Consider the following 13,679-nt stretch of genomic DNA (forward strand, 5'->3'; position numbering starts at 1 on the left):
AAAGTGCAACTGTTGACGGAATGTTGCCTAGTATGTTCATTTACTTTGTGAAATGATATGTATTGAGAAAAAGTTATCAAAAATTAAAAAAGTTGCACTATACGCTTCACTCTGAAAGATAGTGTGACATTGACTCGTACTATTGAGGTCGAGCAAATGGGTCAAATGTGAACTTGTGTCTGCACTAACTCTGTGGAATTATGATCCTGTCAAACATGGACTTTGGCAATCTCATCGGTCAAACATGAACCCCTCTCCTACCATAGAGGTTTAAGGGGACTTTGCGCTTCAATACACGTGGCAGAGTTTGAGCTACTGTTGTATGTCGATAGTAGTGTGATTAAGATATCCCAGTTTGAGGGATGATGTGACGATGTCTCTCAGACTTTGGTGCTAGTTTCTTGTTCTTCTAGGGATTAAAATATGAAAAATATAACTTGTATGAATGAACACCTCTAGGAAAATCTGTGTACCTATCAGTGTTGTGAGAGGCGTACGCCTCAGTACCTGAAGCATACGCCTCAGAGGCGAGGCGCACGCTCAAGGTACTGAGGCGTGCTGTGATGCGCAAATTGCCGGTGGATCCACCTACTGAAGCCTTCCTTCATCCCCAAGTCTTCCTCCTCCGCCCGATTTGTCGGTTGTGCTAACCCCAAGTGCCGGTGGATCCACCGCCAGGTGATGGCCAGCTGCTCCACCGCCGCTCCCTGCCTCCCCTCCCACCGCTTCACTTTCATACCAGTTATGAGAGGCGTACACCTCAGTACCTGAGGCGTACGCCTCAGAGGCGAAGCGCAGGCTCAATGCCTCGCTTTGCCTCATCACATTTAACAACCTTGGTACCTATAGTTGGTCGGGCGTGGTGCCCTGGGGTAACATGATGAAATTTAAGTTTGATGTTTGCAAGCATTGCATAAATTACAAAAAAAAAGTTAATTAAAAGAAAGGAAAACTATTCATGCATGAGATAAGTCATGGCATGACTGCATACTTGTACGCATTTAAATTATTTACGAGTATGCTCGTATATTTGATTTGATATATGAATAATTGTATGCATGGAATATGTGTGAGCATGATTGCATGCTTAAATGAGATAAATGTTTAACTGTTAGCATGAATTAGTATGCGAGTATAAGTTTATGCTCGAAGACATGTGTGCATAACTGTATGCATGAATATAGGTACATATGATTATATGTTTGAATTATGTGTACTTACGCATAAAAATATATGTAAGTTATATGCTTTATTTAATTATAGATGTTTGTGTAAGATTGTATGCTTAAGTACATATAAAGGAATGCATGTATTATATGTTTGATATACGCACAAGAGTGTGAGTGAATAATTTGCTTGTTGAGACCTAGTAAGGGTCTTTGGAATTGTGTTGAGACATGATGTATCTCACTATCATTTTCTTTTCTCTTTTCAGCTCTACAGGAATATGCAAACGGATGTTAAGATACATGATTACTTTTGTGTTGGATTGGACTATACCCTTCTACTTCTTTTTGCATTTTTTGTAGAAACTCTGAAATTTCATTTATGACATAAATGAAATCATTTTGTGATATTTGAATTATAATGGTTTGATTCAAACTCTGTGACACACCTAAGTTTGGGGATGGTTTTAAATTGGTTTGAAAAAGTCTTCCACTGTGTTTCAAAAAAAAGATTTCTAGTCAAGGTGGGGCATTATATTGGTGTAGGTGTTCTTTCACATTTGACAAACAAGGTCACCCCATCTTCCAGAGTGTGACCATCACCCAACTTTCAGAGTATAATAATTAGTGCAACTTTCCTTATCTTTTTGAGAACTTTTTCTCAAATTCATGTTATTTCTTAAAGTAAGTGCAACATAACACATTTCATAACATGCATCTCAAGCATCAATTATATTTTCCATACTTGCAAATTTAAAACATGAATAGCAAAACTTTAATATAGGAAGCAAGCATTCACATGAAAAGTATCCAACGCATTATAACATGAATTCACTCTATTCTTTTCCGAACTGGTCCTTGGACATTTCCAAAACCATAGATTTGCACATTTAGCTCAACTATGACCTTTCATGCATATGACATACATGCATGACAATGTCTTCATTTATCATTGATGCATATGCCATAATTGTGAACATACATCATATGATTTTCATTCATCCATGAATGTATATATCATAATTGTAAACATGCATCATTCATCATTCATGTACATGTCATAATTGCAAATATACATCATAAATCTTCATTCATTCATGATTTGCTAAACTTGCAAAAACCTGATATGATTTTCATAAAATTTTCACACCAGATCATGCTTCAAAAATTCAACAAAATTTTGTTTAGGATGCCCTGACTCGTCCCTGATCTAAGGACACCAATTTTACCAAGAACTCATCTCTAACTTCTCCTACACAAGTCAGATTCCAAAACAAGACCGAATCATGTCCATTTAGAACATGATTTTCATAAAATCATTTTATATTTATAAAATTCTCAAATAAAAATATCTAGGACACTATTAAGGTGTCCCAGATCATACAAAATTGTTTCCCTATTAAAAGAATTTAGAAACTCATTTTTGACAGACAAAACATATTGTTCTTTCTGTCTCGTCGGTTTTATACCCCTGGCTTATAAAATCCATCAAAAATCTAAATTCTAACAAAATAAATTCAAAAAAAAATATTAGATCATCCACTGTTGTGTCTTAGACACACAAGAGGTGTTTACCTCAAAATTTTGAAACTCGTAACTATTTTAAACTGAATAAATTTCCAATCAGGGTAAAATCTATCCTTGACTAGGGTCGGTTTTCACATTTCAATATAAGATTTTTATAGGATAAATCTGATTGCTAAAAATTCTAAAAAATTGAACCATAAACAAAGTACATACTGACAACATCCCACAAAAATCACCACAATTAAATTCAACCTGATTCCACTTCAAATGGGTCATTCATTCATCACCAAACTCGAATGGGACAAAATAGACAGTCGTTCTTGGCTATTTGGTTAAGCCAACTAGGTTGGGACCTAGTTACCCCAACCAAAAGACTAACTAGGAACCCATGCCTTCTAGCTGGTTGGATCTCAACTAGTCCTAGACCTAAACCCGATTGGTCCAGATCTAGACCCATATCTGGAAGTTCTATTTGAGCTTCCCAAAGGCCAAACCCCTCATTTTCTCTTTTTGACGTAACTTTCTCTCTCTTGTGCATACTCCCTTTACTCTCATAGTGAGACCCTTACCTTTTCACACTCCCACCTCCTTCCTCACCTTGCTGGATGACCCACTTGCTCCACCACCATCTTGTGGTTGAGTTGCACCACCATGGAGCCTTGTTGTAGTTGGTACACTACTGAGTAGGTGCTTAGTCCATGTGAAGGCCTTGGGTTGGAGGAACAACCTCCCTAGTTGAGTGTTGCGGTTGTGGACAACATGAGCTTATGTGTGCGGGAGTTGCATGTGTTGGTGTTCTTCATTCTTTTTTAAGAAATTAGTGAGCAAGGTAGGTGCTTGATTCCCCATCTCGTAGATAGTAAGCATGCTAGGACTGCATGTAGTATGTGATGTGCCTTTTATAAAATAGCATGCTTAGGATCATGCTTAGAATGCTCTAATATATTGAAAAATTTAATTTTAGGTGATGTTTGTGGTTGTTGATAAGTTTAATTGAGTTAAGACACCCCTATGAGTGTTGGAGTTGAGTTTCATTCGAGTTGGATGCTTCAAACCTTGAGAATTCGGTGTTTTGGAGGTGTGGTAGACCAGGAAGCACTGATAACATACACCATCCAAGTGTACTCAAGTCCCAGGATATCAGAGAACATATACCTTGCAAGTATACCCAGAATCTACAAATTATCCAATAACATACACCTTTCAAGTGTACCCAAATTCTGTCACCTAGGGTTATCTTTATTAAGAGAATCAGTAAGACATATCTATGTATCTTTTTTTTTTCATATGCTATTTTGCAATATGCCACTTATGGCCATAATGCCCAAATATCCCCTTTCCAGGGTAGCTCTCTAACATTGCCTTTCTTGGTGAGAGAAAACAAGCTGCCCACTCATGGGTGTTTTTGCTAAGGTGTTATAGACACATTCTGCCACCTGACATAAGATAATTTTTATGAGTACAAGGCATCTCACCTAGTCTCTAATTACTTGGATGGTAGGAGGTCTGAACTGTCAATGTGTCCTAGGCGGTAGGTCACATGACTGCTTGAGTAGTAGAGGATGCATCCTAGCATTTTATGCCTTTGTGGGGTCTCTCTCAAACAAGCTCCGGCCGCTTAGAAATCCGAATCAGTAAGTCATTTGGGACATAAAATACTTAGCATAATAAACATCCTTTTTGGTCTCCTCTATCTCGATGAATTTCCCATGCGTACCCGATAGGAGTGATAATCAAGATAAACAAATACTTTATATTTGATCACATTTAATTTATGTTAAACATGTATTGAAAACATGCCCTAATATTAGAAAAAAATCAATTAGGAATATTTGCCCATTGTTGCATGACATTAATTGAAAATATGAAATTATTGAGAAAGCCACATGTGAGCTTCTGAATTGGCTTTGGTTAAAATTGTAATAGCATGCATCAATTTTAAACTGTGTTGAAAGCATGCAATTAGTTATTCGTATGCTTAATCGTGGTTGTGTTTTCATAATTGTAAATGAATACATGAGTACCTGCTTTAAATGCTTAATTGTTGCATGATTAATTGTTATGGTTATTATGTTGAGATGCATATGACATCAATGGGGTAAGATTATGTGTATTTTTAGTTTTGTATAAGCATGCAATGTTAGTATGTTCCTACTGAGACTCGATGAGTCCGACCCTATATTTTAATCAATCAGGTAATGGATAGTTTTTGTCTTGGTGGAGTGATGTCGGGATGCGAGAGGCGGTGTCAAGAACCAAACTTTTTTTAAGATCTCAAAAACTTGTTTTTAAAACTAGTTATGTTTCTAAGACTATCAATTTTACTTTGCTTTATTAGGACGATCTATTTTACCTTGATGTATTAGGATGGCTACATTTTAATTTAGAATTAGATAGATATGCATGCTTAATGATTGGTTTGAAATACATTGTATGGATCGTATGTTAACCTTTTGTTTCAAATTTAGATTTTTAGTTAGAATTGAATTACAAGTGGACATGTACCCAAGTCAAGAATGAGATTTGAATCCATTCCAATGTTATATTCAATTACCTGTATCCCACCCAAGATTTCTTACAAAAAAATGAAAATAAATGTTTTTATTGTATTCTGGGTTCTTTGATGAAAATATTTGTGTCTTTGGTTGCCTCTTCCTTGGACTTGATTCTATTGAGCTATTAAACACTAGCGCTTGCGCACAAACTGACCCTTTAGAGCTTAGTTTGGTTAGAGTAATGCCGTATATAGGACACTTATTTATGATTTTTTCTTTCTCGAATTTGGTTATAGAGAGCTATTAAATACTAGCGCTTGCACACAAGTTGACTCCCTAGAGCTTAGTCTGGATAAAGTAATATCATAGGTAAGGCATCACACTAATTGCCTTGTAAAAAAAAGTGGCTAAGTTTTCGGGTTAAAATTTTTGGGGTATTGCAACTTTGGTATAGAGCGGGATAACTTTTTTTGGATTATGACACGTCTATCAATCTGTTATCGCAACTAAGTATATTTAAGCTTTATTGTATAATTTCAATATGCACTTATGTTAATAAAATATTGTTTGCTTTGTGTATGAGAACCTAGAAATGTCTAAAGATATCACTCGATAGACATGACTACTAGGCATGCAGTTGAGTTATATATAAAAATTTGGAATATTTCCTTTTATTTTATTTTGTTCAACTAGATGGCTTGGTCGGCAAGATGCAATAATATCATGGACACATTAAACAAGCTTACCAAGGTAGTGACCCAGTGGGTGGCCACAATGCAGACCATGAAAAATAACCTGCAACAAATAACCAATAAAAAACAGGTTGTAGGTTGAGCAAGTTGACCTTTTAGAGATTAGTCTGATTAGAGCAATGCCATAGGTAAGGTTTTTGACTTTGATAGTCTCTTTCTCAAACTTTGTTCTATTGGGCTATTAAACGCTAGCTCTTGCGTACAAACTGATCCTTTAAAGCTTAGTCTGGTTAGGATAATGCTAAAATAGGGCACTTGTCCTTAGTTTTTTTTTTTAACTTGGTTATAGGGTGCTATTAAACACTAGCACCTGCGCACAAGCTGACTCCCTAGAGCTTAGTTCAGATAGAGTAATGACATAGGTAAGGCCTCACATTAATTGCCTTAAAAAAAGTTTTTGGGTTAAGAATGTTAGGGCGTTACAACTTTGGTATCAAAGTGTGATAAAATTTTTGGATCATGGCTTGTCTAGCAATCCGTGATCGCAAGTAAGCATACTCTAGCTTTATCGTTTGATTTCGATATACACTCATGGTAATGAATATTTATTGCTATGTGTACGATAACCTAGAAATGTCTAGGTTCTTCACTCGATAGACATGACTACTAGGCATATAGTCGAGTTAGATATAAGAATTTGTGCTATTCTCTTTTGTTTCTTTGTTCGGCTAGATGGCTTGGTGGGCAATATGCAACAATATCATAAACACGTTGAACGACCTTATTAAGGTAGTGACTTAACAGGCAACCGCAATGCAGGCCATGAGAAATAACCTGCAACAAATAGGCAAGGAAAAGCAGACTGTAGGTGCAATGATCACCTACAAAAAATTGATGGACATAGATACTCTACATTCGTGGGCAAGATTGACCTTGAGGCTGCCGAAAATTAGATCCAGGAGATAAAACACATTTTTTGCATGCTCGAGTTTTCAGATGACCATAAGGTCAATTTTGAGACATATCAACTGAAGGAACATTCAGAAAAAGTGGTGGGAGATTGTCCACGAGGTCAAGTTCCAGAATAGACCTGTGATCTAGATACAGTTCATTGAGGTCTTTTACGCAATGTATTTTTCGAAGCATGAGAGGACCAAGAATGTAATACCCAAGATTTTTTCATAGATTTTTTATGATTATTAAATAAATAAGAGTGAAATTTTGCATCAAATATGGTTTACAATTTTAATTTATATTTAAATTATTAATTGGCATTCAATTTATATTTAGATGTTTAGTTTCTATTTGGTACTTAATTAAGTCTATTAAGGTATTTGGACCTAGTTGGGGATCCAAGTGAGGGTCGCCTTAATGGATCTTGGGTTTGAACCCACTTGAAAAAAGGGATCTAAGTGGGGGGCACATATGGAGATAATGGAATCATTGTTTGTAGGGACCGCCAATTAGGGCAACCCCAAAAGGAACTAAGAGGAAGCTTGTAGAAGCTTCCCTCCCCTATAACCCTCTCATTTTATGCATTTCTTTCATTCTCCCTTGTTGAGGCCTAACCCTGACCCTATCTCTTTCTATATCAAACCTTGATCCCATCTCATCTCCCTCTCACTCTAACGCATTGCTTCTCATCCTCCATCTTTCTCTCTATCTCTCAATGTCTCTATCTCTATCTTCCCTTCACGATTTTGGAGAGGAGCATCATTATCGACTTTCAAAGAAGTCATTAATGTTTTAAGGAGTTCTTTGTTGGCATTTTTGTAGGAATCAACATTTTTGAAGGTTCCTTTTCCAGTGATTTTGGAGAGCTCTACTCCATTGACAGTTTGGTGAAGCTCCATCTCCAACAACTTTGGTGAAATTTCATTCCCAAAGTTTTTGGTGATTCTCTATTTCTAACAAATATGAAGGAGGTGTTCTTAAGACAGACTTCATTCTCCATTTTGGTGAAACTACCTTCCAATATTTTTGAGGATTTCTTTATTCTACGATTTTCGAAGATTTTAGATTTCTACATATTTGTAAGGTAGATAAATACCCTAACCTTGCATGGTTGTAGAACTCTAAAGCATGTCAAATATGAATTTCATATGCATGTTAAATTTGAGTTTTATGTAAATCTGAATTTTAAATGCATGCTATAATGATATTTTATGTGAATTAGGATTTATTCATGTGTTAGATTTAGGATTTTCCCTAGATCTGAATTCTATATGATGTTAGAATTATGTTTTATATAAATTTGAGTTTTAAATGCATGTTAGAATGATGTTATATGTGAATTAAAATTTATTCATGTGTTAGATTTGAGATTTTTACAAAATCTAAATTCTATATACATTTAGAATTAAGTTTTATGTAAATTTGAATTTTAAATGCATGTTAGAATGATGTTTTATGTGGATTAGAATTTATTCATGTGTTAGATTTGATGTTTTCCAAAAATCTGAATTCTATAAGCACGTTAGAATTAAGTTTTATGCAAATTTGAATTTTAAATGCATGTTAGAATCATGTTTGATGTGAATTATAATTTATTTATGTGTTAGATTTGAGATTTCTCTAAATCTGAATTGTATATGCATGTTATAACCATGTTTTATGTAAGTCTGAATTATTTATGCATGTTAGAATCATGTTTCAATGCAAATCTAAATTTATATATGCATTAGAATCATGTTTCTATACAAATTTGAATTTATACATGCATTATAATCATGTTGCTATACAAATCTGAATTTATACATGCATTAGAATTATGTTTTTATGATATTAGTTTTTTAAATTTTCTTTAATTAGGTCATTGAATCAATTGTTTTAAATGATGGCTCCTTATAGTTAATTTGATTATCGTTTTCTTTGATTTGATTAGAGCTTTTTTTTTTATTATTTTTTCATTGATTAGGGCTTTGAATCAAATTTCTTAAATTATGATTTATTTTCTTGCATTTTAAGGTTTTTATGATTAACTAGGGTTTGATAACTTGTTTTTTATAATTAATTTGATTTTAGGGTTTGATATTTTTATGATAAACTTTCATAATTAGATGTAATATAACATTGATTAAATTATTTACATATTAAAAAATATAATTTTTTATTTTTTTTATCAAATTACTCAAATTTTAAACATTTTTAAGTTTTTAGATCGAATCCAAGATTTTGGTTTTGCAATATTTTTTTATGGTATGGTATTTGGATCTAATTCGAGATCCATATTTTGGGCAAAAATCTATGATTTTAGACATATGTTCATAATTGAATCCATATTCGATACTAATTATAACATTGTGATATTGAAAAAATTGTTGCATATTTATTTTATGTACTTTTTTTTATCTTATGGTATTTGGATCTAATTTGAGATCCGTATTCAAAGCAAAAATTTATGATTTTAAACATATGTTCGTATATGGATTCATATCCAGGGCAAACATCCATAATAAACATGTTAAAAATATATAAATTGGTGGGTAAATTGGGTCATACGAGTAAAAACTATGTAATCTAACCTAGTATCCATGTCTCTCCAAGTTGTTTGCACATCTTCGTCAAACAACATATATTTGAAGCACACCATTTGAACAATCCAAACAAACATTAGACGTGGTGAACAAAATGAACGAGTGTTGTCTATTTTTTTATTCATAATTCTGTACAAGCCATCAAACAAGCCCTATGCGATAAAAAAAGTTGAGACAATTGTGGTGGTATTTTGGGGAAGATAACATTAAAAAATTGGAGGTGGCAGTGAAGGCTTATTTTTCAAACTCACGTATTGGTGAGGGAACCATTTTCCAACTTTTTTTTCCTTCAAAATAACCAAACCTTCGACACTGATGAGAAGCAATTTCCCGCCGGTAGCAGCACCGAGGTCCACCGCCACATATACTCGCACTGGCGCCCCCTTTAAAAAATGAGAGCGCTCGTCCGGACGTCACTGCTCTGCGCGCTCTCCCGCTGCTCTCCCTGCTCTGGTCTTCCGATCACTCCCTCCTTCCCTCGCCGGAGAATCCCGTCCGGCGTCTCCGCCGCAAAACCCTCCGGAGCCACCAGGAGCCGAGCCTTCTGCACCAGCGCAGCCATTGATAACAGCAGCAGCGCCTCCATGGAGAAGCAATTCGAGGAGTTCAGGGCTATCCTCGACGATTCCGGAAGCGTCCGCGAGCGAATCCGTTCGGTGGTGTCGGAGATCGAATCCGCGGTTAGGGTTATGCAATCGAACCTCCTCCTCGTTCACCATGCCCTAATTTCACCTGGCAAGCGTTTTTTATTTCTTTCGAGATTTCGGTTTCATTGGTGTTCGTTCTTCATTTTAGTTCCACTTATGAAATTGTTGTTCGGTCTCTTGAATTTTGCCTGTTGATGGAATTTGTGGTGTGGGATTCAGAGGTGTTGGAGAAGGCAAATGTTCAGATATCAACCATTCGATCGTATTTTAAGCAGCTTTCGGAGATTATTAGCGAACGACCAGGGCAATACTATAGGTTGGTGACTTGGTTCTTGTTTTTTTCTTGCTTCTCCATTTCAATGTAGATAACTTGAGCTCCGACTTGATTCTTGCTTGTATGGAATATAATTAATGTGTGTAACAATAACAGGTACCATGGAGATTGGAGAGGTGAAGCGCAGTCGGTAGTTTCATCGCTTGCATTTCTGCATTGGCTGGAAACGGAAAATCTGCTGACGCATGCAGAAGCAGAGGAGAAGCTGGGATGTGAGCCGCTTTTCTTTTTCATTTCTTTTTGTTTTTTCGCCGGTTAATAGTTTAAGTTTGTTTGCTTAGTGAGTTGGGTTTTACTCTCTGAAAATAAATGCTAATAAGCATTCACGAAGATTGGATGTCTCCTTGATGTTGGGTTGTAACCGAAACCTGAACCAATAATATGATTCAATCATGTTAACTTCTATTATAGAGTAGTCGGTTGACTACTCTAAACCACCGTGGTGCTTACCCATGTGGTCATCGGGGTCCTGTGTCAAGATGAAGGCCTAGGATCGAATCCTGCTGGCACATGGGGGCTGGCGTTGCTTTACCACGGTTGGGTCATGTAGGGCTGGGTGGTCGTGTCCTCAATCCCCGGAGTTTTACCTCACAGTGAGGCAGGCCCCTTAAGTGGCCCGTTTCTGGGTGAGGGTTTTCCTTTGTCATGAAAAAATGGGAGTAGTCGGTTGACGTACATGGTTGGAAAAGAAGAGATTTGGAGTTCAATGCCGATGTGCGCCCAATGAAACAAAATAAATTAATAATCAAATATGAAAGTTGGATAGGAGGGCTGTTGGACTGGGTATTCTTCAAGAGAGGCAAGATGATCTGGGATCAATCCTTACAATTTTTTTTTTGTAGCATAAATCTAAAGATCCTTCTGTATAAAGTTTCCTAGAGTCTCCTTGAATGGTTTTGTGCATTCAATTTCTTCATCACGTCTCTTGGTGAAATACCTCTTTTTCTGAAATTTTGTGTGTTTATCGACTTTTATTATACCCAACAGGACAAAAAAATTACTGATATTATCATTTGCCTCGAAACACAAAAGACACATGGATATATATCCAACATCCTCGATGTGGATACGTTATTCTAGGATTAACTACACACACATGATACATACTAGAACATTTTAATAATTTGCTAGAACATCTTAATAATTTAAAAGTGCATTAAAAAGTATGAATTGCCACCTCGGAAGGGCCTGCCAGGGTTGTTGAGCCCTGATCTTCCCCCCAATCCATAATCTCACACATATATTTGTTACTTCAAACAGGTGACAAATAAGGATGTAAAGAAATGGAGATCTCAAGCCTAGAGGCACGTTCTTAAGATCGCTATCTTTAGAATTTCGATCGCCCCACTCCGGGAAATCCGAAGATGCGAGAAGGGGTTTGTTTCGACTGAGTTCCCAGTATACAACTAGGCTTGAACCTCAAGAGAGTCACTGCTTCGCAATACCAGATAACCTCTCCCACACTTGAACTCTGCAAGCCAAACCGGGAAGAAAGAAATGAGAAAACTGGAGAGTCAGAAATTTCGATGCATCAAAAGATAAAAAGCGAAGAGATTTATAGACTTCTAGTAATGCCAAAACGTTTTGCGATAAATGAGATTAATGGCCATAAATTTGACGATTTGAATTTTGGACGAAAAGGTCCTTGAACAGTCACCCACCTTTGACTGTTGATTAAGGCCTTCAAAACCGTCCAACAACCACAATGCACCATAAACTCAATATAAATGCAATTAAAATCTTTCAAACGGCCAAACATCTCAAAACCGAAAAGTCAAAACGGATATTTGCACCTCATATGCACCTCGCGCCGCTGCGAGCGTGCGAAGTGCAAAGCGCGCCATCAAAATGCCACATTGCGCTTCAAGCGCCCTTGGGCACACACGCCCGCGCCCGCGTGCGTGCGAACAACGTATCCGTTGCTGCACGATGCACAACAACGTTCACAAGCCACCTAAAGACTCAAGGCTTACCAAAGTAAAGAATAGATAACAAACCCTCTATTTAAACCACTTGAAAAACTTTTCTCTCTTAGATATGGGACTAAACATTTTCAAAGCACTTTTGGTGGGAAACAAAAATCACCAAGATTTTATATTTTAAAACTTTTCTAACAATATTAACACACACATGTATGTATGTATGTATGCATGTATCTGTGTGTATGTATCTATTCTGATTTTGACAACGAACAACATGCTGGAACTAGTTAAAATGTTGTTATAGTGGTGTGTGTGTGTCTATATATATATTCTGAATGGTCTTGTTTTAAATTGCTTGCCATGCTTATGTAATAAATTTTTCAATTTTTTTTTGCCATATTTTCTTATTGTATGATTAAGGATTATATCATTGTTTTAGGAGACAATTTAGGAAAGTTGGATCAGTGAAAAGTGAGAGTTTTGGGTTAAAAATTTATGGAAGTATTTTTTAAGGAATTATGAAAAACAAAGGAAATTTCATTCAGCCCTTCATACAGTAAGCTAGTTCTTGGGCAATCCTGTTTGTGAATAGCATCAACATTTCGTTCAGCCATTCTTGCATAAAGGTATTTCCTATAGTAACTATTTGAATTGAACGAGGTAAGGTGCATGTTTGTGTGAACTAGAGTTACTGAAAGCTTCTTAGATATGTGGAATGCCCACTTCCCGGAAACTCGCTTCGGAAGTGCGATACTGCTCGCTTTCGAAACTTGATGAGAACCTCGATTCCCCGACGCTTTTCTTATGTTTTCCACACGCTTCATCTATTCCTCTTATATGTTCTCTTACTCAACTTTTCATGTTTTTTTGTGTTTTCTCTTTCTTCTCACTCACTTCCATGTGCTTTCTCTAAGTTGGTAGTCATCATTTTTAGATTTTGTTAAAAATTTAATTCATACACTAAAAAATCATGAAATTTAATATTAGTCACTTTTATTTTAGTTTTTATTTGTGTTTCATTTTGATCCCCATTCAATTCTCATATATATATATATAATTCCTCACTTCTCGCTTCCTATACATTTTAAAATGCATTGCTTCTCGCTTCCTGCTTCCCGTATCGTTTCCTGCTTCTGCTTCTTAGTCTAGCAACCTTGGTGTGCACACGTGCATATTTGTATGTCTTCTGAATTGGACAAGAAGGGATTGTCTTTGACATCTCATCAAAGCAAGCAGGGTTGGAGTGGTGCTTGGGAGTTGGGACCATTCAAATGGCTCCAATTATTTGTTTCCACAGGCAGGATTGAGCTCATGTTTTTGTGCTTTGCTGTATATCCAGTTTATCATAATATTTGAGTGT

General features: G+C 36.1%; 1 protein-coding gene across 1 annotated transcript in view; it reads left to right on the forward strand.

Moving 5' to 3' along the window:
* The first annotated feature begins 9,742 nt into the window (after positions 1 to 9,742).
* Positions 9,743 to 13,679, forward strand: part of LOC149844936 (uncharacterized) — a 35,267-nt gene continuing 31,330 nt past the window's right edge. Inside the window, exons 1-3 of the mRNA XM_089997391.1 lie at positions 9,743 to 10,151; positions 10,283 to 10,379; positions 10,494 to 10,609. Coding sequence (XP_089853517.1) covers positions 9,809 to 10,151; positions 10,283 to 10,379; positions 10,494 to 10,609 — 556 coding nt within the window. The 5' untranslated portion in view covers positions 9,743 to 9,808. The remainder of the gene's footprint in view (positions 10,152 to 10,282; positions 10,380 to 10,493; positions 10,610 to 13,679) is intronic.

The sequence above is a fragment of the Nuphar pumila genome, chromosome 2 (genome assembly GCF_984573655.1).
Source record: "Nuphar pumila chromosome 2, dmNupPumi1.hap1.1, whole genome shotgun sequence".
NCBI lineage: Eukaryota > Viridiplantae > Streptophyta > Magnoliopsida > Nymphaeales > Nymphaeaceae > Nuphar > Nuphar pumila.